Source organism: Poromitra crassiceps (genome assembly GCF_964638095.1).
Source record: "Poromitra crassiceps genome assembly, chromosome: 26".
NCBI classification, from domain to species: domain Eukaryota; kingdom Metazoa; phylum Chordata; class Actinopteri; order Beryciformes; family Melamphaidae; genus Poromitra; species Poromitra crassiceps.
The window spans coordinates 14,819,431-14,844,761 of record NC_139640.1 but is presented as its reverse complement, the minus strand read 5'-3'; the positions used below and the strand labels follow the sequence as shown (position 1 = coordinate 14,844,761).

At 41.9% G+C, this 25,331-nt stretch overlaps 1 protein-coding gene across 1 annotated transcript in view; it reads right to left on the bottom strand.

Moving 5' to 3' along the window:
* Positions 1 to 1,940: 1,940 nt before the first annotated feature.
* tpte (transmembrane phosphatase with tensin homology) overlaps positions 1,941 to 25,331 on the bottom strand; it is a 26,565-nt gene continuing 3,174 nt past the window's right edge. The window contains exons 6-19 of the mRNA XM_083661297.1: positions 22,694 to 22,813; positions 21,249 to 21,348; positions 21,072 to 21,135; positions 20,903 to 20,967; positions 20,002 to 20,062; positions 19,255 to 19,336; positions 18,380 to 18,468; positions 18,184 to 18,245; positions 16,873 to 16,953; positions 15,051 to 15,156; positions 13,705 to 13,802; positions 13,511 to 13,606; positions 8,397 to 8,467; positions 1,941 to 4,399 (exon numbers count right to left, since the gene is read on the bottom strand). Of these exons, the coding sequence (XP_083517423.1) occupies positions 4,294 to 4,399; positions 8,397 to 8,467; positions 13,511 to 13,606; positions 13,705 to 13,802; positions 15,051 to 15,156; positions 16,873 to 16,953; positions 18,184 to 18,245; positions 18,380 to 18,468; positions 19,255 to 19,336; positions 20,002 to 20,062; positions 20,903 to 20,967; positions 21,072 to 21,135; positions 21,249 to 21,348; positions 22,694 to 22,813 (1,201 nt within the window). The 3' untranslated portion in view covers positions 1,941 to 4,293. The remainder of the gene's footprint in view (positions 4,400 to 8,396; positions 8,468 to 13,510; positions 13,607 to 13,704; positions 13,803 to 15,050; positions 15,157 to 16,872; positions 16,954 to 18,183; positions 18,246 to 18,379; positions 18,469 to 19,254; positions 19,337 to 20,001; positions 20,063 to 20,902; positions 20,968 to 21,071; positions 21,136 to 21,248; positions 21,349 to 22,693; positions 22,814 to 25,331) is intronic.

The window sequence follows — 25,331 nt, the reverse complement described above, 5'->3', positions numbered from 1 at the left end:
TGGAACGACAAGAAAAAGTGACACGTCTGTGCAATAGGCTAAGTAGGCCTAAATAACTCAGATATAGGGTTTGCAATTGTAACATTCCATATAATGAAGTATCTCATGCTTGTTGATTTAATGATTGTTTTGCACCTGCTGCTCACGTTTGAGATACTTCTGGCTCGCCTGGAAAGAAGGTGGGAGCAGCCGAGTACAGTCAGCCAATCAGAGGCAGAGAGGGGCGGGTCATGCCTTCGCCTAGCCTTCGCCATCATGGGAAAAAGAATATTGCATACTGGAATCCCCCCCCCCACACACACACACACACACCAGCTTTATGTTGATTGACAGCTGAAATGTAACATTTTAAAAACCGGACAGGTCAAACCTTTTGCAGCGGGATTTTGGCCGAACTCTCTTAGTCTCGCTCTCTCTCACTGTGTCTCTCGATCAAATGAAAGTGAGGCTTCCTTCAGGTACAATCAGGACGTTCAGCTTGAGTGGTGGTGGTTGCTTAAACCTGTGCTAAACCTCTGGTGTCACTCCACATTTACTCTTTAGGCTTTTAGGGCAAGGTCTCACAATAGTCTACTGGAACCCCCCCCCCCCCACACACACACACACACACACACCAGCTTTATGTTGATTGACAGCTGAAATGTAACATTTTAAAAACCGGACAGGTCAAACCTTTTGCAGCGGGATTTTGGCCGAACTCTCTTAGTCTCGCTCTCTCTCACTGTCTCTCTATGTCTCTCGACCACATGAAAGTGACGCTTCCTTCAGGTACAATCAGGACGTTCAGCTTGAGTGGTGGTGGTTGCTTAAACCTGTGCTAAACCTCTGGTGCCACTCCACATTTACTCTTTAGGCTTTAGGGCAAGGTGTCACAATAGTCTACTGGAACCCCCCCCCCCCCCCACGCACACACACACACACACACACACACACACACACACACACACACACAGACCAGCTTTATGTTGATTAAAAGCTGAAATGTAACATTTTAAAAACCAGACAGGTCATACTTTTTGCAGTGGGATTTTGGCCGAACTCTCTTAGTCTCGCTCTCTCTCACTGCCTCTCTATGTCTCTCGATCACATGAAAGTGAGGCTTCCTTCAGGTACAATCAGGACAGTCAGCTTGGGTGGCGGTGGTGGTGGTGGTTGCTTAAACCTGCGCTAAACCTTTGGTGTCACTCCACATTTACTCTTTAGGCTTTAGGGCAAGGTGTCACAATAGTCTACTGGAACCCCCCCCCCCCCACACACACACACACACACGCACACCAGCTTCATGTTGATTGACAGCTGAAATGTAACATTTTAAAAACCAGACAGGTCAAACTTTTTACAGCGGGATTTTGGCCAAACTCTCTTAGTCTCGCTCTCTCTCACTGTCTCTCTATGTCTCTCGATCACATGAAAGTGAAGCTTCCTTCAGGTACAATCAGGACAGTCAGCTTGGGTGGTGGTGGTGGTTGCTTAAACCTGCGCTAAACCTCTGGTGTCACGCCACATTTACTCTTTAGGCTTTAGGGCAAGGTGTCACAATAGTCTTTTGGAACCCCCCCCCCCCCCCCCCACACACACCAGCTTTATGTTGATTGACAGCTGAAATGTAACATTTTTAAAACCAGACAGGTCAAACTTTTTGCAGCGGGATTTTGGCCGAACTCTCTTAGTCTCGCTCTCTCTCACTGTCTCTGTATGTCTCTCGATCACATGAAAGTGAGGCTTCCTTCAGGTACAATCAGGACGGTCAGCTTGCGTGGTGGTGGTGGTGGTTGCTTAAACCTGTGCTAAAACTCTGGTGTCACTCCACATTTACTCTTTAGGCTTTAGGGGAAGGTGTCACAATAGTCTACTGGAACCCCCTCCCCCCCCCCCCCCATTATACATAACAGACACATTACATAACATTATAAAATGTTTTATTGCTTATTTGTTGTTTATTCAGATTTACAGAGGAATGTTGTTCCAGATACATAAAATGGCAAGTTTTCCGATAATCACCCATGTAGTACATTACATTTTGAAAGTAACTTGCCCAACACTGATAATAGTATCCTTCTTTGCCTTGTATATTTTCTTAATTTTGTCTACTTTTTGCAAGGTATATTTAAAAAAATAAATCTTTAAATGGTCAAATCTTTGCCTATACTGTATATTCAAGAAAAATATCGGTATCGGAATAATATCAGTATCGGCAGATATCCAAATTCAGGTATCGGAATCGGATCGGAAGTGCAAAAATGTGGATCGGTGCATCCCTAAGGCCAATATTCTACAACATCCCTCATATCAAAGTAGTCCATTTTCTCAGAAACACACCACAAACAAACCTCATATGAAAACAAGTGTAGCACATGCAGATGTCTAAGCTCAGTGCAAGAGGTAAATCATGGATTGGCAAATACTGGCTCCGGACTGGAGCAGTGTGCTCACGGTGCTGCTGGAATGAATCAAGTTAAGATTCCATTAGCTGTGCGACTTCCCATTTTTGTACCCTTATGAGTCAAGAGTCAACTTTACACATCAGTTTCTCACTTCCAACTGGCATCCTGTCTGCTGCTGCTGTGCTGCTCTGTGGTTTCCGTTTCTTTGTAGTTTTTATTTTATTTTACACGCTGCGCAACGCATTGCCTCACTGACGACATCTCAGTCCTGATCTGAAAGCCTTCATTCATGGACAGTTCAATATACAGTCTAGTTCTGCAGAACATCACAAAAATAGCCAGTTTCATAGTGGTCAGCTCAGCTTGTTCAAAATGGGATCATTGGGGCAATCAAATAATCAAGAAATGGATGAGGGCAGACGAAAACACTCGATATCCTCAAAGTGGAAAACAGCTTGTTTCAGCATTATGCTTTCATCAGGGGAAAAGTGTTTTCCAATTATTTTTCAAATGTTTTAATGTCATCTAGGACATAGTGACCAATCACAAAGGCATCCGATGGTTCATTGGAAACAATGATCTGTTCTCTAGCTGTACTCTTCCCCCTAACATCTATGAATATTTTCTATGGTCATCTGTCAATACATAGTCTTTATGTTCATAACAATTAACACCTTGAAGGAATGGAAGCCCCCCTCTCGTGACCTGCTCTCTGAGAGCAGGTCACGTGGAGGCTGGGTTTACCCAGGCTACCTCTTCACCTCCTTTTCAATTGTGGTTGATAAGACATTATCTCTGTTATACGGATGGAGAGGCTCAGGTTCCTGAGAACCAACTCGCTTAAACAATTTCTACCGATCTGGGAGCCGTTTCTAGCCTACCTCGATGAGGTTAGGGGCGACGGGTGACTCGCCTGGCTGGATCGCGGGGGATCCCATGTACATTTCTTATAAGCACATATGTGCCTTATTGTAATATCGAATATTGAATGTTGATATTTGTATGTTTTTTCTTTCTTTTCTTTTCCTGTGCCTGAGCCTGTTTGTTTTGTCTTGTTTGTGGACTGCTCTATTAAAAAATTGAAAATAAAATTTAAAATCAACAAGCAATTAACACCAATCATGTTTTCTGTAAACAAATCAGAAGTGAACTTCCTGAATCATTGTTTTCTGCAGTGTGAAACCCACACAGTATGCACATACACTGCATACTTTGGCTTCAAACTAGATGTATTGTGGTTGCATCTATGAAGTGTACTGTATAGCTATATATATATATATATATATATATATATAGCTATAGGAGAATGAATGCCTTGTCTCTCTTCTCTTGACTTATGGATTTGCCTATAGATGCTGACATACTGACTCCGTTTCTTTCAGTGTAATATGATTGCTCAATTTGAGCATCCACTATTCACCTTCCCCTTCTCTTGGACTTGAGCTGTCTAGCATTTGTAGTGTTTGCTAACACTGTTAAATGTGCTGTGTGTAATCTTTGGTGGCATCTAGTGGCGAGGATGCAGATTGCAACCGACTGAATACCATTACAGCACATTGAATTCAACATGGCAGTTTCCATGGAGGGACCCGCTCCTATGTAGATATAAAGGGGTCATTCTAAAGTAAGGAAAACATGATTATTATTTTCATGGGAGTAATACACCATTTAAAACGTACTTTCGAATGTTAAATTACATTTCTGCCAAATCCGCACATTTTATTCCACTAGATGCCGCCAAACACTACACACGGTCTATATCAGTATGCAGCCCTTATGCATTTCTTGAGTTAATGTTCATTTATCATTTTCCTCCCATCATTACACTTAGAAACAAGTGTAACATGCCATCTTCACTTGTGAACACCTGTGCTTGATAGAACCTCCTCCTCCTCTTTCTAATGGCTTTTTATTCAGGGTCTGAGAAGAACATGGTGACTCCAAAGTCCTCCTTGTAGAGGTCCCATGTCTTGGGTTTGTGTGGGTTGTCCAGCTCCTCCCTAGATAGAAACAGCCTGTGGAGCACATAGTTATAATAGTCATCAATCAAATTTAGGGATGTCCGATATTATCGGCCTACCGATATTATCGGCCGATATTAGAGTCGCTGTGCAAAAGGGGTCAGCAGCGCCTTTTTTGTCTCCGGAAACTTGCCAAATTCCAGGTAGACAAGACCTTGATGAAATTGTTCTACAGTGCTTTCATTGAATCGGTGATCACCTTCTCTATTGCTTGCTGGTATGGCAGCCTCGACATCAAGAATAGGAACTCCCTAGGGAGAATCGTGAAAACGGCTTCAAAAATTGCCGGAATCCATTTTAGGAGCCTAGACCACATTTTCAACATGCAGTTGCTGAAAAAAGCAAGGGCTATCTGCTCAGACAATGCCCATCCGCTGTGCTCTGAATATGAGCTGCTTCCATCTGGCCTTCGTCTTCGTGCTCCCTTGGCCAAGAAAAATAGATATAGGAATTCCTTTGTGCCTGCTTCAATTCGAGCTTTAAATGCTACTTAAGAGAACATACAGTAATGTAACATCCATCTGATGTTTTTATTTATTTATGTTCTACCATACAATAGTTATATTGTAGCATTTACTTTCTGTAATATGTAGCGCTGTGTGGCTAAGTCTCCTTCTTAGACTGCCTTGTATTTTGCACTTATCGGTCTCTAATGCACTTTAAACTACACTGGCACTTTTGAACTGAACTTACTTTGCACTATGTCGTGGTCTATTGTGTCTCCATTTTGTTTTTATGGTTTTATGGTCTTTTATGGTTTTTATAGTTTTATGGTCTATTTGTGTCTGCACTTTGTTTTCATGTTTTATTTCGAGTCTTGTGTGATTTTATGACTGTTTTGTTTTTTGCTCTGCTGCAACCCAAAGTGCCCTTCTGGGACATATGAATAAACTTGAACTTGAACTTGAACTTGATTAGCATAAAAAAATCGATATCGGAAAATATCGGTATCGGTTTTCATGCCGATCATTTTTTTTTTTTTTTTTTTTTTTTTAAATACAGGGGGAGTCTCACTGAGAGCAATGCTCTCTTTTTCAGGAGTGCCCTGTTCACATTCACACACACATTCATACCTGAAAGCTGACCAGTACAACCACAGTCTGATCTGTTGGCCACTGAGCAGCTCCACTGGAGCGGTTGGGGTTAAGGGCCTTGCTCAAGGGCACCTCAGTGGTGGTAATGAGGGAGGGGCAAGCGCTGCCTTTTCACTTTCCCCACCCAGATTTATCCTGCCGGTCCCGGGAATTGAACCGACAACCTTCTGGTCACAAGCTCGCTTCTCTAACACTTACAACTTTAACACAACATGCATATTATATATTAAACTCTTCAGCTACATTAAGCTACATTATGTAACTTGTTACGTGAAATTTTGGTGGAAAAAAAGCCCGCTTATATCGGTATCGGTTGATATCGGTTGATATCGGTATCGGAAATTAAGAGTTGGACATTATCGGATATCGGATATCGGTAAAAAAGCCAATATCGAACATCCCTAATCAAATTAAATCATTTTGTTACATTTGTGACTTAAGCAACATCACATGATATTCATTACACGGTATGCTATTATAAAATGGGTACCGTAAATTCCGGACTATAAGCCGCACCGGTGTATAAGCCGCACCTGCAAAGTTGACTATTTTTTTCTTATATAAGCCGCACCGGACTATAAGCCGCGGGTATTAATGGTATTTTTTTTTTTTTTTTTTTTTTTGTGTTTTAATGTTTAATTACCATATTTAAGGGTTCATGCACAGAGGGGATTGTCGGGAAAGAGATGGCTGTTTGAGGAAGCTCCCATTTATTAACATTTCAACAAAACAACATAACACAACACCACCTGTGTTGTTTTTTACAGTGCACACAGTGTCATACAGTGTCATACAGTGTGGTGAAAAGAGGGCAAGAGAGGAAATTAAAACTTATTATAGTTATATAGGAATTATAGTTAGAAAGAGTGCTAAAAAAGAGAGATTTTTTTTTTTTTTTTTGAAAAAATCCATAGATAAGCCGCACCGTTATATAAGCCGCAGGGGCCAAAAAAGGCCAAAAAACGGGAAAAAAGGTGCGGCTTATAGTCCGGAATTTACGGTACATCAAATCAAGCGATCTGATTGGATCATTGTCGTGCTATATTGAGCGTGTCCCACGGCTATGACGTCATTGCTTTGCAAAATTCAGTATCACTCCGTGTCTGAGAAGGGCGTTCAAGCAGTGCTGCTCGGTTCCTGAGAGAATTGTGTTTTACAACTAGGGCTGCACAATTGATCGTGTTTTCATCGTCATCGCAATATGCGCAAAAAACACATCGCAAAGACTGCCTGAAACGCAATGAATAACAAAGGTGGTTTTATTTACATGCATCATGCATTCCCACTCAGCATCTGATCATTTTGTCTTGTGTTGTAAATCCAGCGTACACCTTTCCCTTGCAACAGTGCGCTCCGCCCCTCTGCCAAAGCCCAAACACGCTGTGTGTAGTTTCAGCTAGAGTCAGTGTGTATTTCTAGGGATGCACGATATATCGGCAATCATATCGGTATCGGCCGATGTTGGTCATTTTTTAACACATCGGTCATATCGGTATCGGTCAGATGTTGCAATGTTAATACCGGTTATCATTATCAGCCAAATTCTTCACATTGATATGAAATAATGCAGTAAATCTATGATTTATGGGCTTTTCCAAAGGCTTTGCAAATAAAGAAATGCATAACTTTTTCAAATTCAGTGTTAACATGTGTTTTTCAGTATGTACAAAATGTGATGATCATAAAAATGTGGTTTTCTACAGATCATATCGACATCGGTAAATATCGGTTATCGGCCATAACAGCAATGTTAATATCGGTTATCGGCATCGGCCAAAATTTTCATATCGGTGCATCCCTATGTATTTCATTTCTTTATTCAGTGGGCATAGGCTATGTTTGGGGTCTATGTTACCATTATTAAAGCAGAAAGACATAGGAACTGTATAGCTAATATGCATACTTTAATATTTGTTTATTTGTCGCAAGTCGTATCGTCATCGCTATATTGAACAATGTTATTGCACATCGCAGATTTTCCTCATATTGTGCTGGCCTATTTACAACTACCAAATTTACTAGCTAAACCGGAGATAGCCTGTTACATTGCACGGCAACTGCCTTGCTCTATGTGCAGGCAGCCAGGTGGCCCTTTTTTATTTTGAACACAACACAGTATTTATTAATAAAAACAATTTAAATTGGAGTGTGTATACTTTCATATTCGTTTATTCGTTTATTTTATTTGCATATAGTAAAATCAAGAACAAACGAAGGATAAGTTAAAGGGATACATCACTTTTTTGGAAGTTTAGCTCATCAGTTTACAGTGAGCTACAGTCGTGAAGTTAGTAATTATCGCCATAGAATGGAGGCTAATGGTACAGCTGTTAAAAATCTGCCAAAACACACATCTCACGGTGCCAAAATACATGTTGTGCTTTGGATACTCACCACACGATGAAATATTAATCCAAAATGCACATAATCTGTCTTTTTGGAAGGAAAAGAGGTAGCCGGCACTACTTTCCAAACATGGCCGCCGATCTCTTTTCCTTCCAAAAAGACAGATTATGTGCATTTTGGATTAATATTTCATCGTGTGGTGAGTATCCGAAGCACAACATGTATTTTGGCGGCGTGAGATGTGTGTTTTGGCAGATTTGACAGTATAACAGCATAAGCTCGAGTGTGAGATTGCTTTTATAGTTCTATAAACAATGCTAATGGTAATTTGAGACAAAATATCCCTTCCTGCCAAACAACTGTTTATATTAAAACACACGTGAAGAAGTGTGAAGGCCAATAATACTCATGGAATGCCTCCTGTCCAATCAAATTACTCGACCGGTCCGGAACTAACTGTTGTCTAAGGTTGTATACAAAATAACAGCTGAACTTTAAAAGTGCAGAAACACACTATTTTAAGATATTGTGCTGGAGAGACGGAAACATACTTGTTCTCCTCCATGAAGGAGGTGTTGAACCAGAAGTAGAAAGGGCAGTCTTCGTATCCTTTGGGCAGACCCTGGTCATGACAGAAGACGAGGCATGAAGCATGTTAGGGCTACAGTCCTGCCAAACACACACTTCCTATTCCACAGCTGCACACACACACACACACACACACACACACACACACACACACACACACACACACACACACACACACACACACACACACACACACACACACACACACACACACTCACAGCACTGGACTCAAACACAAACACACACTTCCTATTCCACAGCTGTACACACACACACACACACACACACACACACACACACACACACACACACACACACACAGCACTGGACTCAAACACAAACACACACTTCCTATTCCACAGCTGTACACACACACACACACACACACACACACACACACACACAGCACTGGACTCAAACACAAACTTCCTATTCCACAGCTACACACACACACAAACACACACACACACTGATTGCGTTTACATGCACACTAATAAACTGTTTATTAGCGGATCTCTCTAGTTATCTGATTATTCGAGTGTCATGTAAACAGCATCCTTTATCAGATAAAGGCCGTTATCAGGTTATGAGAAAACCCATAAACACACCTAGGTTACTGCTGAGTCATCAGGTTTAAACACACCTAGGTTACTGCTGAGTCATCAGGTTTAAACACACCTAGGTTACTGCTGAGTCATCAGGTTTAAACACACCTAGGTTACTGCTGAGTCATCAGGTTTAAACACACCTAGGTTACTGCTGAGTCATCAGGTTTAAACACACCTAGGTTACTGCTGAGTCATCAGGTTTAAACACACCTAGGTTACTGCTGAGTCATCAGGTTTAAACACACCTAGGTTACTGCTGAGTCATCGGGTTTAAACACACCTAGGTTACTGCTGAGTCATCGGGTTTAAACACACCTAGGTTACTGCTGAGTCATCAGGTTTAAACACACCTAGGTTACTGCTGAGTCATCAGGTTTAAACACACCTAGGTTACTGCTGAGTCATCAGGTTTAAACACACCTAGATTACTGCTGAGTCATCAGGTTTAAACACACCTAGGTTACTGCTGAGTCATCAGGTTTAAACACACCTAGGTTACTGCTGAGTCATCAGGTTTAAACACACCTAGATTACTGCTGAGTCATCAGGTTTAAACACACCTAGATTACTGCTGAGTCATCAGGTTTAAACACACCTAGGTTACTGCTGAGTCATCAGGTTTAAACACACCTAGGTTACTGCTGAGTCATCAGGTTTAAACACACCTAGGTTACTGCTGAGTCATCAGGTTTAAACACACCTAGGTTACTGCTGAGTCATCAGGTTTAAACACACCTAGGTTACTGCTGAGTCATCAGGTTTAAACACACCTAGGTTACTGCTGAGTCATCAGGTTTAAACACACCTAGGTTACTGCTGAGTCATCAGGTTTAAACACACCTAGGTTACTGCTGAGTCATCAGGTTTAAACACACCTAGGTTACTGCTGAGTCATCAGGTTTAAACACACCTAGATTACTGCTGAGTCATCAGGTTTAAACACACCTAGATTACTGCTGAGTCATCAGGTTTAAACACACCTAGGTTACTGCTGAGTCATCAGGTTTAAACACACCTAGGTTACTGCTGAGTCATCAGGTTTAAACACACCTAGGTTACTGCTGAGTCATCAGGTTTAAACACACCTAGGTTACTGCTGAGTCATCAGGTTTAAACACACCTAGGTTACTGCTGAGTCATCAGGTTTAAACACACCTAGGTTACTGCTGAGTCATCAGGTTTAAACAGGTTACTGCTGAGTCATCAGGTTTAAACACACCTGGGTTACTGCTGAGTCATCAGGTTTAAACACACCCAGGTTACTGCTGAGTCATCAGGTTTAAACAGGTTACTGCTGAGTCATCAGGTTTAAACAGGTTACTGCTGAGTCATCAGGTTTAAACACACCTGGGTTACTGCTGAGTCATCAGGTTTAAACACACCCAGGTTACTGCTGAGTCATCAGGTTTAAACAGGTTACTGCTGAGTCATCAGGTTTAAACAGGTTACTGCTGAGTCATCAGGTTTAAACACACCTAGGTTACTGCTGAGTCATCAGGTTTAAACACACCTAGGTTACTGCTGAGTCATCAGGTTTAAACACACCTGGGTTACTGCTGAGTCATCAGGTTTAAACACACCTAGATTACTGCTGAGTCATCAGGTTTAAACACACCTAGGTTACTGCTGAGTCATCAGGTTTAAACACACCTAGGTTACTGCTGAGTCATCAGGTTTAAACACACCTAGGTTACTGCTGAGTCATCAGGTTTAAACACACCTAGGTTACTGCTGAGTCATCAGGTTTAAACACACCTAGGTTACTGCTGAGTCATCAGGTTTAAACACACCTAGGTTACTGCTGAGTCATCAGGTTTAAACACACCTAGGTTACTGCTGAGTCATCAGGTTTAAACACACCTAGGTTACTGCTGAGTCATCAGGTTTAAACACACCTAGGTTACTGCTGAGTCATCAGGTTTAAACACACCTAGGTTACTGCTGAGTCATCGGGTTTAAACACACCTAGGTTACTGCTGAGTCATCGGGTTTAAACACACCTAGGTTACTGCTGAGTCATCAGGTTTAAACACACCTAGGTTACTGCTGAGTCATCAGGTTTAAACACACCTAGGTTACTGCTGAGTCATCAGGTTTAAACACACCTAGATTACTGCTGAGTCATCAGGTTTAAACACACCTAGGTTACTGCTGAGTCATCAGGTTTAAACACACCTAGGTTACTGCTGAGTCATCAGGTTTAAACACACCTAGATTACTGCTGAGTCATCAGGTTTAAACACACCTAGATTACTGCTGAGTCATCAGGTTTAAACACACCTAGGTTACTGCTGAGTCATCAGGTTTAAACACACCTAGGTTACTGCTGAGTCATCAGGTTTAAACACACCTAGGTTACTGCTGAGTCATCAGGTTTAAACACACCTAGGTTACTGCTGAGTCATCAGGTTTAAACACACCTAGGTTACTGCTGAGTCATCAGGTTTAAACACACCTAGGTTACTGCTGAGTCATCAGGTTTAAACACACCTAGGTTACTGCTGAGTCATCAGGTTTAAACACACCTAGGTTACTGCTGAGTCATCAGGTTTAAACACACCTAGGTTACTGCTGAGTCATCAGGTTTAAACACACCTAGATTACTGCTGAGTCATCAGGTTTAAACACACCTAGATTACTGCTGAGTCATCAGGTTTAAACACACCTAGGTTACTGCTGAGTCATCAGGTTTAAACACACCTAGGTTACTGCTGAGTCATCAGGTTTAAACACACCTGGGTTACTGCTGAGTCATCAGGTTTAAACACACCCAGGTTACTGCTGAGTCATCAGGTTTAAACAGGTTACTGCTGAGTCATCAGGTTTAAACAGGTTACTGCTGAGTCATCAGGTTTAAACACACCTGGGTTACTGCTGAGTCATCAGGTTTAAACACACCCAGGTTACTGCTGAGTCATCAGGTTTAAACAGGTTACTGCTGAGTCATCAGGTTTAAACAGGTTACTGCTGAGTCATCAGGTTTAAACACACCTAGGTTACTGCTGAGTCATCAGGTTTAAACACACCTAGGTTACTGCTGAGTCATCAGGTTTAAACACACCTGGGTTACTGCTGAGTCATCAGGTTTAAACACACCTAGATTACTGCTGAGTCATCAGGTTTAAACACACCTAGGTTACTGCTGAGTCATCAGGTTTAAACACACCTAGGTTACTGCTGAGTCATCAGGTTTAAACACACCTAGGTTACTGCTGAGTCATCAGGTTTAAACACACCTAGGTTACTGCTGAGTCATCAGGTTTAAACAGGTTACTGCTGAGTCATCAGGTTTAAACACACCTGGGTTACTGCTGAGTCATCAGGTTTAAACACACCCAGGTTACTGCTGAGTCATCAGGTTTAAACAGGTTACTGCTGAGTCATCAGGTTTAAACAGGTTACTGCTGAGTCATCAGGTTTAAACATACCTAGGTTACTGCTGAGTCATCAGGTTTAAACACACCTAGGTTACTGCTGAGTCATCAGGTTTAAACACACCTAGGTTACTGCTGAGTCATCAGGTTTAAACACACCTGGGTTACTGCTGAGTCATCAGGTTTAAACACACCTGGGTTACTGCTGAGTCATCAGGTTTAAACACACCTAGGTTACTGCTGAGTCATCAGGTTTAAACACACCTAGGTTACTGCTGAGTCATCAGGTTTAAACACACCTAGGTTACTGCTGAGTCATCAGGTTTAAACACACCTGGGTTACTGCTGAGTCATCAGGTTTAAACACACCTAGGTTACTGCTGAGTCATCAGGTTTAAACACACCTGGGTTACTGCTGAGTCATCAGGTTTAAACACACCTAGGTTACTGCTGAGTCATCAGGTTTAAACACACCTGGGTTACTGCTGAGTCATCAGGTTTAAACACACCTAGATTACTGCTGAGTCATCAGGTTTATTCGTTGCCGTCAATGTCCACTCGCGCACTTTGAGGTGAGTTCCCGCTATTTACTAAGTGCATGTAAACGTGGAAATCAGATTATTGCCAGTTACCTGATTATTCTCAGTTATCCGTTTATTGTTTGCATGTAAACGCACTCAATCACAGTATTAGGGCTGTGAATCTTCACTGGCCTCACGATTCGATTCGATTACGATTATCGATGCATCTCGATGCATCTTAAATCGATGCATCACTTTTTTCCCCCAATACATGATTTATTTTTTCTCACTTTCTTTTTCTCACTGTGTGGCTACTTTTAAAATAAAAGTGCATTTGGAATTGCATTGTATTATGATCCAAATAAACAACTGCATGTACTTCCATTATATTTTATTCGATTATTATTATTATTATTTTTTTAAATAATCGATTTTTGACATTTGTGAATCAATGCAGAATCGTGCACGTTCGCATCGCGATGAATCTTATAATCGGTTATTTTTGACAACCCTACACAGTACTGGAGTCAAACACAAACGTTCTTTTTCCACAGCTGTACATGCACACACTCACAGCACTGGACTCAAACATGACTTTCACGTCCCCGTCAACAACAGGCCCGTTCTGTAGGCTGATCACCACCTTATTACAGCCCACATCAGGAAATACCTGCAAAACAAGCACCACTCAATCAATCAATCAGACAATCCATACGTTAATCAATGCTTGTGTTTGTGTTTGTACTGACTTGATTGTGTAAGACTTACTGTGCAGTTCTCCAGTTTGGCGCATATGCATTGAAATACCAACTCTTTCTTCACGATGATCTTCACCTTGAGATCGCTGCCGTCACCTCGACCCACGCCTGGAAAGCAACAGAGAGCAGATGAAGAGTTCATTTGCAAAAACAGGTATCTCTGTTTGGATTTTTTATCATTTATAGTTACCTGCTATAGAGTGGATATAGAGTTACCTGCTATAGAGTGGATATAGAGTTACCTGCTATAGAGTGGATATAGAGTTACCTGCTATAGAGTGGATATAGTTACCTGTTATAGAGTGGATATATAGTTACCTGCTATAGAGTGGATATAGAGTTACCTGTTATAGAGTGGATATAGAGTTACCTGCTATAGAGTGGATATAGAGTTACCTGTTATAGAGTGGATATAGAGTTACCTGTTATAGAGAGGATATAGAGTTACCTGCTATAGAGTGGATATAGAGTTACCTGCTATAGAGTGGATATAGAGTTACCTGCTATAGAGTGGATATAGAGTTACCTGCTATAGAGTGGATATAGAGTTACCTGTTATAGAGAGGATATAGAGTTACCTGCTATAGAGTGGATATAGAGTTACCTGTTATAGAGAGGATATAGAGTTACCTGCTATAGAGTGGATATATAGTTACCTGCTATAGAGTGGCTATAGAGTTACCTGTTATAGAGTGGATATAGAGTTACCTGTTATAGAGTGGATATAGAGTTACCTGTTATAGAGTGGATATAGAGTTACCTGTTATAGAGAGGATATAGAGTTACATGTTATAGAGAGGATATAGAGTTACCTGTTATAGAGTGGATATAGAGTTACCTGTTATAGAGTGGATATAGAGTTACCTGTTATAGAGTGGATATAGAGTTACCTGTTATAGAGTGGATATAGAGTTACCTGTTATAGAGTGGATATAGAGTTACCTGCTATAGAGTGGATATAGTCACCTGTTATAGAGTGGATATAGAGTTACCTGCTATAGAGTGGATATAGAGTTACCTGTTATAGAGTGGATATAGAGTTACCTGTTATAGAGAGGATATAGAGTTACCTGTTATAGAGTGGATATAGAGTTACCTGTTATAGAGTGGATATAGAGTTACCTGTTATAGAGTGGATATAGAGTTACCTGCTATAGAGTGGATATAGAGTTACCTGTTATAGAGAGGATATAGAGTTACCTGCTATAGAGTGGATATAGAGTCACATGTTATAGAGTGGATATAGAGTTACCTGTTATAGAGTGGATATAGAGTTACCTGTTATAGAGTGGATATAGAGTTACCTGTTATAGAGTGGATATAGAGTTACCTGTTATAGAGTGGATATAGAGTTACCTGCTATAGAGTGGATGTGGATGCTCTTGATCCTGAGGCTCTGAGGTGGAGGCAGCTGTCTGTTGAACTTTGTCTTCATGACTTCGTAGTATCCCACGTACCTGCTCTGAGGTACGCACACGCACACACACACGCACACACACACACACACACACACACACACACACACGAAACACACACTTTTTCTGTGTCATATAAATCGTAAAATCCTTAATAAAAAGCGTTTTAGGGCGTCCGGGTAGTGCAGCGGTAGATTCCCTGCCTACCAACATGAGGGTCTCAGGTTCGAGACCCCGGCGTTACCTCCAGCTTGGTCGGGCGTCCATACAAGCACAATTGGCCGTGTCTGTGGGTGGGAAGCCGGTGGGGTAGTCCTGGTCGCTGCACCAGCGCAGTGATACTCAACTTGCGGCCCGCAAAAAAAATAAAAATTGCAATTCCATTTTTTAATGCCCCACTGTAAAATGATGATGGGTGCATGGTAGTGTTAATTTTGTCGACGAAAACTATGACCAAAAAATGTTAGTCGACTACCTTTTTCCACAAGACTAAAACGAGACTAAAATGTTCGGACTTTTAGTTTCATTGACTAAGACGAGACTAAAATACTCAAACGTTTAGTCGACTAAAACTTGACTAAACAAAAAGAGGATGAGGTTGACTAAATATGATTGTTGCTACCCGCGCACGCCGACACTGGCCCGGGTGGGCAGAGTCAGCATTAGCTAGCATTACCATTACTAGTGCAAGCGCATCAGCAGATTCAACAGTTTTCGTTGACTAAAACTAGACTAAATGTGAACAGTTTTCGTTGACTAAAACTAGACTAAAATACTTATGGTTTTATTTGACTAAGCTGAGACTAAAATGCTCAAACTTTTAGTCGACTAAAACGTGACTAAATAAAAACAGGATGAGGTTGACTAAATATGATAAAGACTAACAAGGACATTTAACACGAGACTAAAGGTCCTTACACATCAAGAGCGATGCGAATATACGGCACGAAATTGCGATGCGAGTTTTGACCCACCTGTCAATCACAGCCACAGATGTGTACACGTTGGAAGCGAATTTCTGATAAATCGACCGTGGTTCGAAAAAATAAACACCGCAATAACGCTCAGCGAAACTTCGCTGCTGGTATGCACGGTTGCATTGACTGATATAGGTTCGGAAAATATTATTGACGTGCGAATTAATCGCACGGAAAAAATGCTCCCGATGTGTTAGGACCTTAAGACTAAAACTAAATTAAAAAATAGCCGACAAAATTAACACTAGTGCAAGGTCCGGTCTAAAACTGATCGTTGCAGCTGGTTAACGTTAGTTTGCGCCGCGCTTGTACTCGGCGCATTTCCTTGTCAAACTCCGACGCTGAAAAAAAAGTTGCTTGTCACAAAGAAATAACACTCGTTTTGACGACTTATCTGAGGGAATGTAATAACGTTATCTATCACATCCGCTAACCTGTTGCTCTTTGAACAACTCTGGATATTTATCGGCGACATTTTTGGGGCCAAGCTGGATGTGATTGGCTCCCTTCGCCTGCAGCTTTGAAACATTGTTTACAGACGCAGGCGGGCAATGTTGTGTCCATGTCAGCAATGTAACGGTGGGAGGGGGCTGGGAGGATTACCCCGGAAGAAGCAAAGTCTTGTGTAAAGCTTGTGTGGAGTGAGTCTAGTCTTTACCTGAGAGGGAGTCTCCACTCCCTGAAACTAAGTTTGTGTGGAGTGAGTCTAGTCTTGTCTTTACCTGAGAGGGAGTCTGCACTCCCTGAAACTAAGTTTGTGTGGAGTGAGTCTAGTCTTGTCTTTACCTGAGAGGGAGTCTCCACTCCCTGAAACTTGGAGCTGCGACTCTTGTCTGTCCTCCTCTCCCCGAAATAGTCCAGACTGTCCTGCACGGTGGACAGACAGAGAGGAACACAAGGACGTCACCATCAAAAGGTCCCTAAACTGTCCTAAATATCTCAACTAAAGACGGAACACCTGTTTTGGCGATGCAATCTTTTGAAAAGTTTCTGGAATCCAAATCATTCATTCACTCAATTCGTTTTAGCAATATAATTTGATCTAAAGGATATGCCTGATTTTCAAGTAGATGAAAAACAATGCAGAATATGAATTACTATAACATATTTTGCTAAGATTTTTTTTTTATCCTTTATTTAACCAGGGTAATCACATTGAGATTTCCATCTCTTTTTCAATTGGACCCTGGCCAAAATGCATACTTCTATTTTGGAAAATGTAATCTCCTCTTACTTTTAAGATGTTCTTGGACCAAATAACCTTGAGAGATTAACTCTAGAAAAACATAACCGTGGTTGTATTTTTCAAGACCTTTGGTTCCGTTATTTTCTTGTTTGGAAAACCTTTCTAGAGGTGATCAATACTTGACCTGTACATGGATACAGGTATACTACAAAATATAGTATAAATTAAGAACATATTATGTTACCGTTACATATAACTTTTGTGGCTGTTTCTTCGTATTTTTCTTCTTTTCTGTGTGTGTCTCTTATACACAGTGTGTAGTTATGTATGCTTGTGTGCATGCATGCATGCAGTGTTGGGCAAGTTACCTTCAAAATGTAATATACTACACATTACTAGTTACTTTCATGTGAAAGTAATAAGTTACATTACAATATTACTTTCTGTGTAGAGTAACTTGTTACTTATTACACTACTTTTGCATTACTTTCACCAAAACAACAGCAGCAGCAGAATGACATCGCTGCCCCGGCACCATCCCGAAAAATAATTTAATCCGCCTTGAAATCAGTGTAAACAATCCAAAATTCAAAATGTTATCCTTTTCTTTTGTTATTGTCATCTATAGTAGTTATTTGCATAAAAACACACAGTTTGATTAGGAAATGATTGCATCTTTTTTTAAATATGTGCTTTGATTTAATAAAATGTAACTCAATTTGTAACTTGACAAAGTAACTGGTATAATATTACTGAAATCCTATAAGTTATAAGTTATATTACTGAGTTACTGCTAAAAGTAATATATTACATGTTACTTTTGTAATGAGTTACCCCCCAACACTGGTGGTGACCAGGAAGGTTTTGCCTGACTGGTGGTTTGGAACACAGAGAAGTGGAGGAGGACCTACCTGTGCGCTCTCAGACTGGTTGCTGTCAATCAGCCAGGTGCACACCAGGGTACCAGTGCGTCCTGTGAATCACAGCAGCAACGTTATGACACTGCTGCCTGCTGCACATGTTTGATTCAGCCAGTAGAGGGCAGTCTGAGACTGAAAATCACACCATCAACTCAAATTCAAGACATTTACAGATCACTGAAATCACCTTTTCCTCCTTTGCAGTGAATTGCAATGATGTTTTTGGGATCAGCAGACATCCAGTCCCTCACGTTGGCCGTGTATTTCAGCATGTCCCTGAGGACACGCGCGCGCGCGCACGCGCACACACACACACACACACACACACACACACACACACACACACACACACACACACACACACACACACACACACACACACACACACACACACACACACACACACACACACACACACACACACACACACACACGAGAGAGAGACAGGGATGAGTTTCTTGTTGTATCTGTGTCTTTCTATTCTTATGTATGCACACTATAAAGCAGAGGTGGCCAGATTCTTTCCTATGAAGGGCCACAAATGAATCTGGATGGAGGGCCATGGGCCAAAAATAAATGTTGGTGTTATATTAAAATGGATTATATTTTATAGAGAGTTTACGTTCTAAATCTAAAATAAAACTAGGCTTTTATCTGCTTAACAGTCATTTGATTAATTTGCAGAGTTGATTGTTAAAAAGAAATGCTTCTATTTAGGAGCATAAACGACCCCCACCCCCCCCCCTTGACTACAAGCTAGGTTGACAGTATGACATCATCATGGCTATCATCTCATAGTGCTTCAATATGACATCATCATCATCTCATAGTGCTTTTGTATGACAACATCATGGCTATCATCTCATAGTGCTTCAGTATGACATCATCATGACTATCATCTCATAGTGCTTCAGTATGACATCATCATGGCTATATGATCTCATAGTGCTTCAGTATGACATCATCATCATCTCATAGTGCTTCAGTATGACAACATCATGGCTATCATCTCATAGTGCTTCACTATGACTTCAGAGGAACGGGACAGACAATGCTACTCACTCCAAGGAGGGAACGTTGTGGTCGTCTATAAATACCCGCTCAACCCGGTAGTGGAAGAACTTTGGGTCGTAGCCTTTCTCACCTGGGAGCAGAAGATGAGGGTGAGATGCTGTGTGAACTCCTAGAGAGAAGCCAAATTCACACCCTCTTCCAGGTTTGACATGGGGCCTAAGAGATGTCATTCCCCATTCATTTTCCATAGACGTTTTGAAAAATGCTTCTAAAAAAGGTTTTACATTACATTACATTACATTACATTACGTCATTTGGCAGACGCTTTTATCCAAAGCGACTTACAATAACACATTTTTGTCAGCAATAGAGCAATCAACTATGGAGCACGGTCTATGACAACTACAACTTCTGAAGGAACAGTGATACAAGTTTAGGTTAGCAGTTTTTTTTTTTTTTTTTTTTTTTTTTGAAAGAGAACGAAGTTAGATCAAGAAGGGCCCAGATGGAGCCTTTTGGAGATGGAGAAGTTTTACTTGGTCAAACCAAGTGATTTAGTTCTATTCATAATCAGGGGGGACTGGTCCGAGTGAAATCTTATTGTCCCTCCTGATTCTAAATATAGCTGAATCGCTTGATTTGAACAAGTAAAAACTCTGTTTATAAGGATTTTTCCAAACATCTATGAGAAAATGAATAGGGAATAAAACACGGTGCCAAACCCGGGAAGAGGGTGTGACTTTGGCTCTCTCTGGAGTGGAACTCATGTAACCTGTGAGAGGAGAGCACACTCACTGCAGAGGTTGAACACTTTATAGTGGCCTTCATGTTTAGTGTCCAGGAACCTGGCTACCTCCTAGAGGGAGAGAGCAGGGAGAGAGGATCAAGCTCATATGGAGATGAGTGTGTGTGTGTGTGTGTGTGTGTGTGTGTGTGTGTGTGTGTGTGTGTGTGTGTGTGTGTGTGTGTGTGTGTGTGTGTGTGTGTGTGTGTGCGTGTGTGTGTGCGTGTGTTAGAGCTGGCACTTTTTCCCAAAATAAAGTTTGAACGAACTTTAATTGCCTGCAAAATGTTCGAATATATTCGAACATTGGTTAATTTTGGTTAATTACATTTTTTTTTTTTTTTGCAGGCCAGGCCACCGGGCATCGGCCCGACGTGCCCGATTATGCAGTCCACGCCTGCCGGTTACATCGTATAAATATATATAATGTAATATAAAATATTAAAAGAATATTAAAAAAAGCTGTCCTCATGGTCCAGTCAGTCAGCTCCTCTCCGCTGCTGTGTTAGCTTGGACGCTCACAGTCACAACACTGCCTCACAAACTTGGCTGCATCCAACTCCAGACAACTTTTCAGACCCTGGAGACAATCTTTCTCAGAAGAGACTAACGTTAGCGACAAATCTGGAGACTTTTTCTGACATGGGATTAACATTACCAGCAAGCAGCAGTAAGCAGGCAATGACGATAGCTGGGTAAATCCCGCTAGCATCGATGCTAAGTTAGAAAACAATGTTGTTGTTGTTTTTTTTGTTTTGTTTTTATTTTAAAAAATTAATAATTCGAACATGTCAATTACATTCGAACATGCCCCTCCTCCCCCACATTCGAAGTTAAATTCGAATTTCGAATAAAAAGTGACAGCCCTAGTGTGCGTGTGTGTGTGTGTGTGTGTGTGTGTAACCTGCTGACCTTGATTGGATTCCTGTAGAAGGACTGCTTCCCAGAGGAGGGGAAAGACATGGCGATGACACGGTCTAGTCAGGGTGAAGATGCATTCAAGATGTATTGTTGCTGTATATTCTGCCATGCATGTATGTGTTTTGCATGATGCAGGTGTGCAGTGTCTCACACCTCCTACCTGTGACGTAGGTCAGGTCCAGGTCAAATCCATCCTTCTGATAACGCCGCTTGTTCTCAGAAACCTAACAAAAAAAACACCAAGAGCCAGTGAGGAGGAGGAGGTGGGAGACACATGGTGGGACATCCACGATTCTTCATGTGGTTTTGGTATTGATGGTTTTTAGATGTTGCTCACCATCCTCCTGGTGACCTTCTCCAGCTCTTTCCTCTGAGATGCTAGTCTGAAGACCCTCACCAGGATGATTATTCTCAAAGAACGCAGAAATGTCACCACCCTGGTGAGGAATGAACAAACCATTTGAAGATATTATTGAACAAATAGTAATTGAACGGAAACACACACACTCCCGCTATCTCATTAAGGATGAGCACACTTTGAAGGAGATACCAATAATATATACAGTACTAGTGGTTACTACCACAAGTCAACGCGTACGGTGGGCGTCCGGGTAGTGTAGCAGTACAATCTACTGCTACACTAAAGCTGTGTTCACACCGAGATATTTATTTTTCTCTCTGTCGCTCGATTCAACCCTTTGGAATCGCTCTGTCGCTCTGTTTAAATCGCTCGTCAACAGGCACAATAATTGACGGACATCTGGGGGCTATAACGTTACGCAATGTCATGATATTTGTCCACTACGAGCCACCGTAGTTGTTTACAAGCTAAGCCTATCAGCGTGCTCCTAACGCGAGCTCTATACCGGTAGTACAGACTTCACTTCATGTCAGCTGTCAGCCTGTCAATCAGCTGTCAATGCGGTTTGTTGCCACACAATAAACCAGCGGTTTGTTCCAAGCCAGTGTGATCCTTGACTCGCTCTCACACGGCAGCCAATCAGTGTTGAACAGCGAGCGACTGATGCCAGCGTAATTTCGCTCGAGTTGGGATATTTCATCTCGGGCGACGAGCAAATTTTCTCCCTATCGCTCTGTCTCTGTCGCTCGGACGCCCAGCGATTTTTCTCCCGGGCGAATATACACTCAATCGCTCATTTGCATTGACTTTGTATGTAAACTCGATGCCAGCGAAAAACTTTAATAGGTCGGTGTGAACGCAGCTTTAGCAGTAGATTGTCTGCCTATCAACAGGAGGGTCGCAGGTTCGCTCGCGCCGCCATGTTAGCTCCATACAGGGCATCCATACATTGGCTGTGTCTGCGGGTGGGAAAGCCAGATGAGTATGTGTCCTGGTCACTGCACTAGCGCCTCCTCTGGTCGGTCGGGGGGCACTTGGTCGGGGCGGAAGGGAACTGATGAGAATAGCGTGATCATCCCACGTGCTACGTCCCGCCGGCGAAGCTCCCCGCTGTCAGGTGAAAATAAGTGGCTGGCAACTGCGCATGTGTGGGAGGAAGCATGGTGCTAGTCTATGGCTCTCCCCAGATCGGCAGAGGGTTGAGCAGTGACCCGGGCAGCGGAGGGGGAGATTGGCCAAGTACAATAGGAGAGAAAATGGGGGGGAAAGTCTGAAACAGGTGTTTGTTTGGTGTGCCATGGCTGTCTGTCCTTGATTGGAGATGTTTGGTCCGATTCCACAATTTAAATCCTTGCTTGTTGGATAATGTTTGATTGGTGTGCCCTGGGCTTTACGCTGGTACGGCAGGTAAAAGCCAGTACCTGGGGATGAGGCTGGTTCCTGTCAGGTCAGAGAAGGTGTAGACCATGGTGACCACCAGTGTGAGAACCACGACACAGGCGTCTACGATGTTCAGTTTGTAGCTGAAGTACACCTTGAACCTGCAAGAAGATCACAAGACATAGGGGAAATTTAAATCACATTAGCCTTTATTTGGACAATCACTAGTTCATATATTCATACACTAATGTGGTTCCTCCTCTGGTCGTTAAGGGCGCCTGTTCGGAGGGAGGGGAACCGGTTGGAATAGCGTGAACCTCCCACGTGCTATGTCCTACCGGTGAAGCTTCCCCTGTCAGGTGAAAAGAAGCGGCTGGCTAACTGCCCATGTCTCGGGAGGAAGCATGGAGCCAGTTTCGGCTCTCCCCAGATCGGCAGAGGGTGGAGCAGCAACCAGGATAAATAAAAGTAAAATTAGCACTAAGGGGGATAAAAATGGGATAACAAATCGTGAAATTTAAAAAGAAATATATATATATACACTGTATATATATATTCATACACATTTTCATTTAAGTTACACATAGTTATTGTACATACATAGATAGACGTCATATTCAGATAGCCTGTAGCGCACATTTGCAGCTCACACTGCACCCTGTTGTCACCGTGTCGCTATGTCCTGTACAGAGCCAGAAGACCAAATAGTTTGTCTGCAGATTAGCCTTCAAATGTGTGGCAAGACAGATGTAATCTGATGTGTGTCCTGGTTCTAAATACACAGGACGTGATGTTAAGATCCAGAGTGCTGGGGACTCTGCATCACTCTGGACTCTGGTCATCTGATGTGTGTCCGATAAGTATGTCTGACTTTCTGTTCATTAGGAGGAAAGCCTGTGCATCCATTCATGAAGATACAAGAAAGGTTGAGGTTGGCAGGTTCAATTCTATTGCTGAAGAGGAGAGACTTTGTACTGTATGTGAATTAGGTGTTGTGGAAGATGAATTTCATTTTTTGTTTCATTGTACTGTACGCTATACGAGGAACCAAGATTGTCTCTATTTCAGTTAATGCAAAATAAGAAACCGGAACTATTTTGGTCAGGAGATGATGCTAAGTTGGAATGGTTGTTCAGAGATGAAGTCTTCAGTTTGGCCAGGTTTATTGGGAGCGCTTAGAAACTCAGAATGGAGAAGTTGTTTATCTGAATATACAACTCTGTCTTGTTTATGTTTGAGCTTTTTGTAGCTTGTTTGTTGATTTGTTTGCTGATTTGTTTGTATTGTTGAACTTGAATGATTTGTGTCTTGTAAGCCCAGACGGGCTGGGCACCATGAATATGGTGCATGACACAGAAATAAAAATAAATCTATCTATCTATCTATCTATCTATCTATCTATCTATCTATCTATCTATCTATCTACAAGAGTGCATCTCTTGTAGATATATCTGTGTTAAATACTTCATTTAAGACGGTTTCTGACTCCTGGCTCCATCTTTTGATCACAAATGGTTTTCTTCAACTGGTTTGCTGTTTACCTTTTGGATGGACATTTCTATTCTATAACAACTGGCGTCATGATAGAGGATGGACATTTCTATTCTATAACAACTGGCGTCATGATAGAGGATGGACATTTCTATTCTATAACAGCGTGACCAGGTTGAGTGGCCGTATATGCGTTTGAGTCACTACACAAATTCGGATTTGGCGATTCATTTATATCCTGGGTAAAGCTCATACAGTATATGCCAGTCCAACATGTTCAGTTATAACCAATGGCGATAACTCGACCAAGTTTCCACTACTTCGTTCGGTCCGGCAGGGTTGCCCTCTCTCACCGGCCCTCTTCGCCCTCGCGCTCAAGCCCCTTTGCCTTAAAAATACGTTCTCATTCAAATATCGAAGGCCTGAAGATCGGAGGTATCGAGACATGCATTAGTCTATACGCCGACGATGTAAAATTATCTCTACCAGAGAAATCGATTCCTCCTCTTTTAGAACTATTCACCTCCTTCGGTAAGCTGTCGGGATATACAAGCAACTGGACAAAGAGTGACTTTATGCCTCCTTGTTTTGTTCTTTACTTGGGTGTGTACAACCAATTGTTGATGGCACTACACCGAAATGAAACAATAAAAAAAGGATATACCTGAGTCCTGACTGGACATCACACAACATGCAGCTCAATGTATGCAGCTGAAAAGTCCTAACGTACGGCAACCATTTTAGGGCATCCTCCTCCGTCAGAGTAAGCGTTGTCAGTTGTCATGTCTCCTATAGTAAACCATGTCGAGTGTGCTCTGAAACACCTTCAGTCCTCACACGAAAACGCTGTCATTCTTCCTGCATTACCGTTTCCCTCCTCACGCGTCAGTCATCGCACAATACGGCGTCACTCGTCAGGCATCACTCCTCACATCTCACACGAAAACGTTGTCATCCCTGTATTACATGTATTTTATCAACAGTCTATGGCAGTGATGTGTCGGGCTGTTCATTCTATATTATTTGGCATTCAGGAGAGATGTGGGGAATGGGACGGGTGATTTTTCATATCTTTTTGTTCTTGTTTTGGGCATGTTGAGTTGGGTGCAGTCTCTGGTTTGGCGGTTTGGGACAAGGACCAGCCCTATGCAGCATGCACCACACTTCCTGTCAAACGTCCTCTTCCTA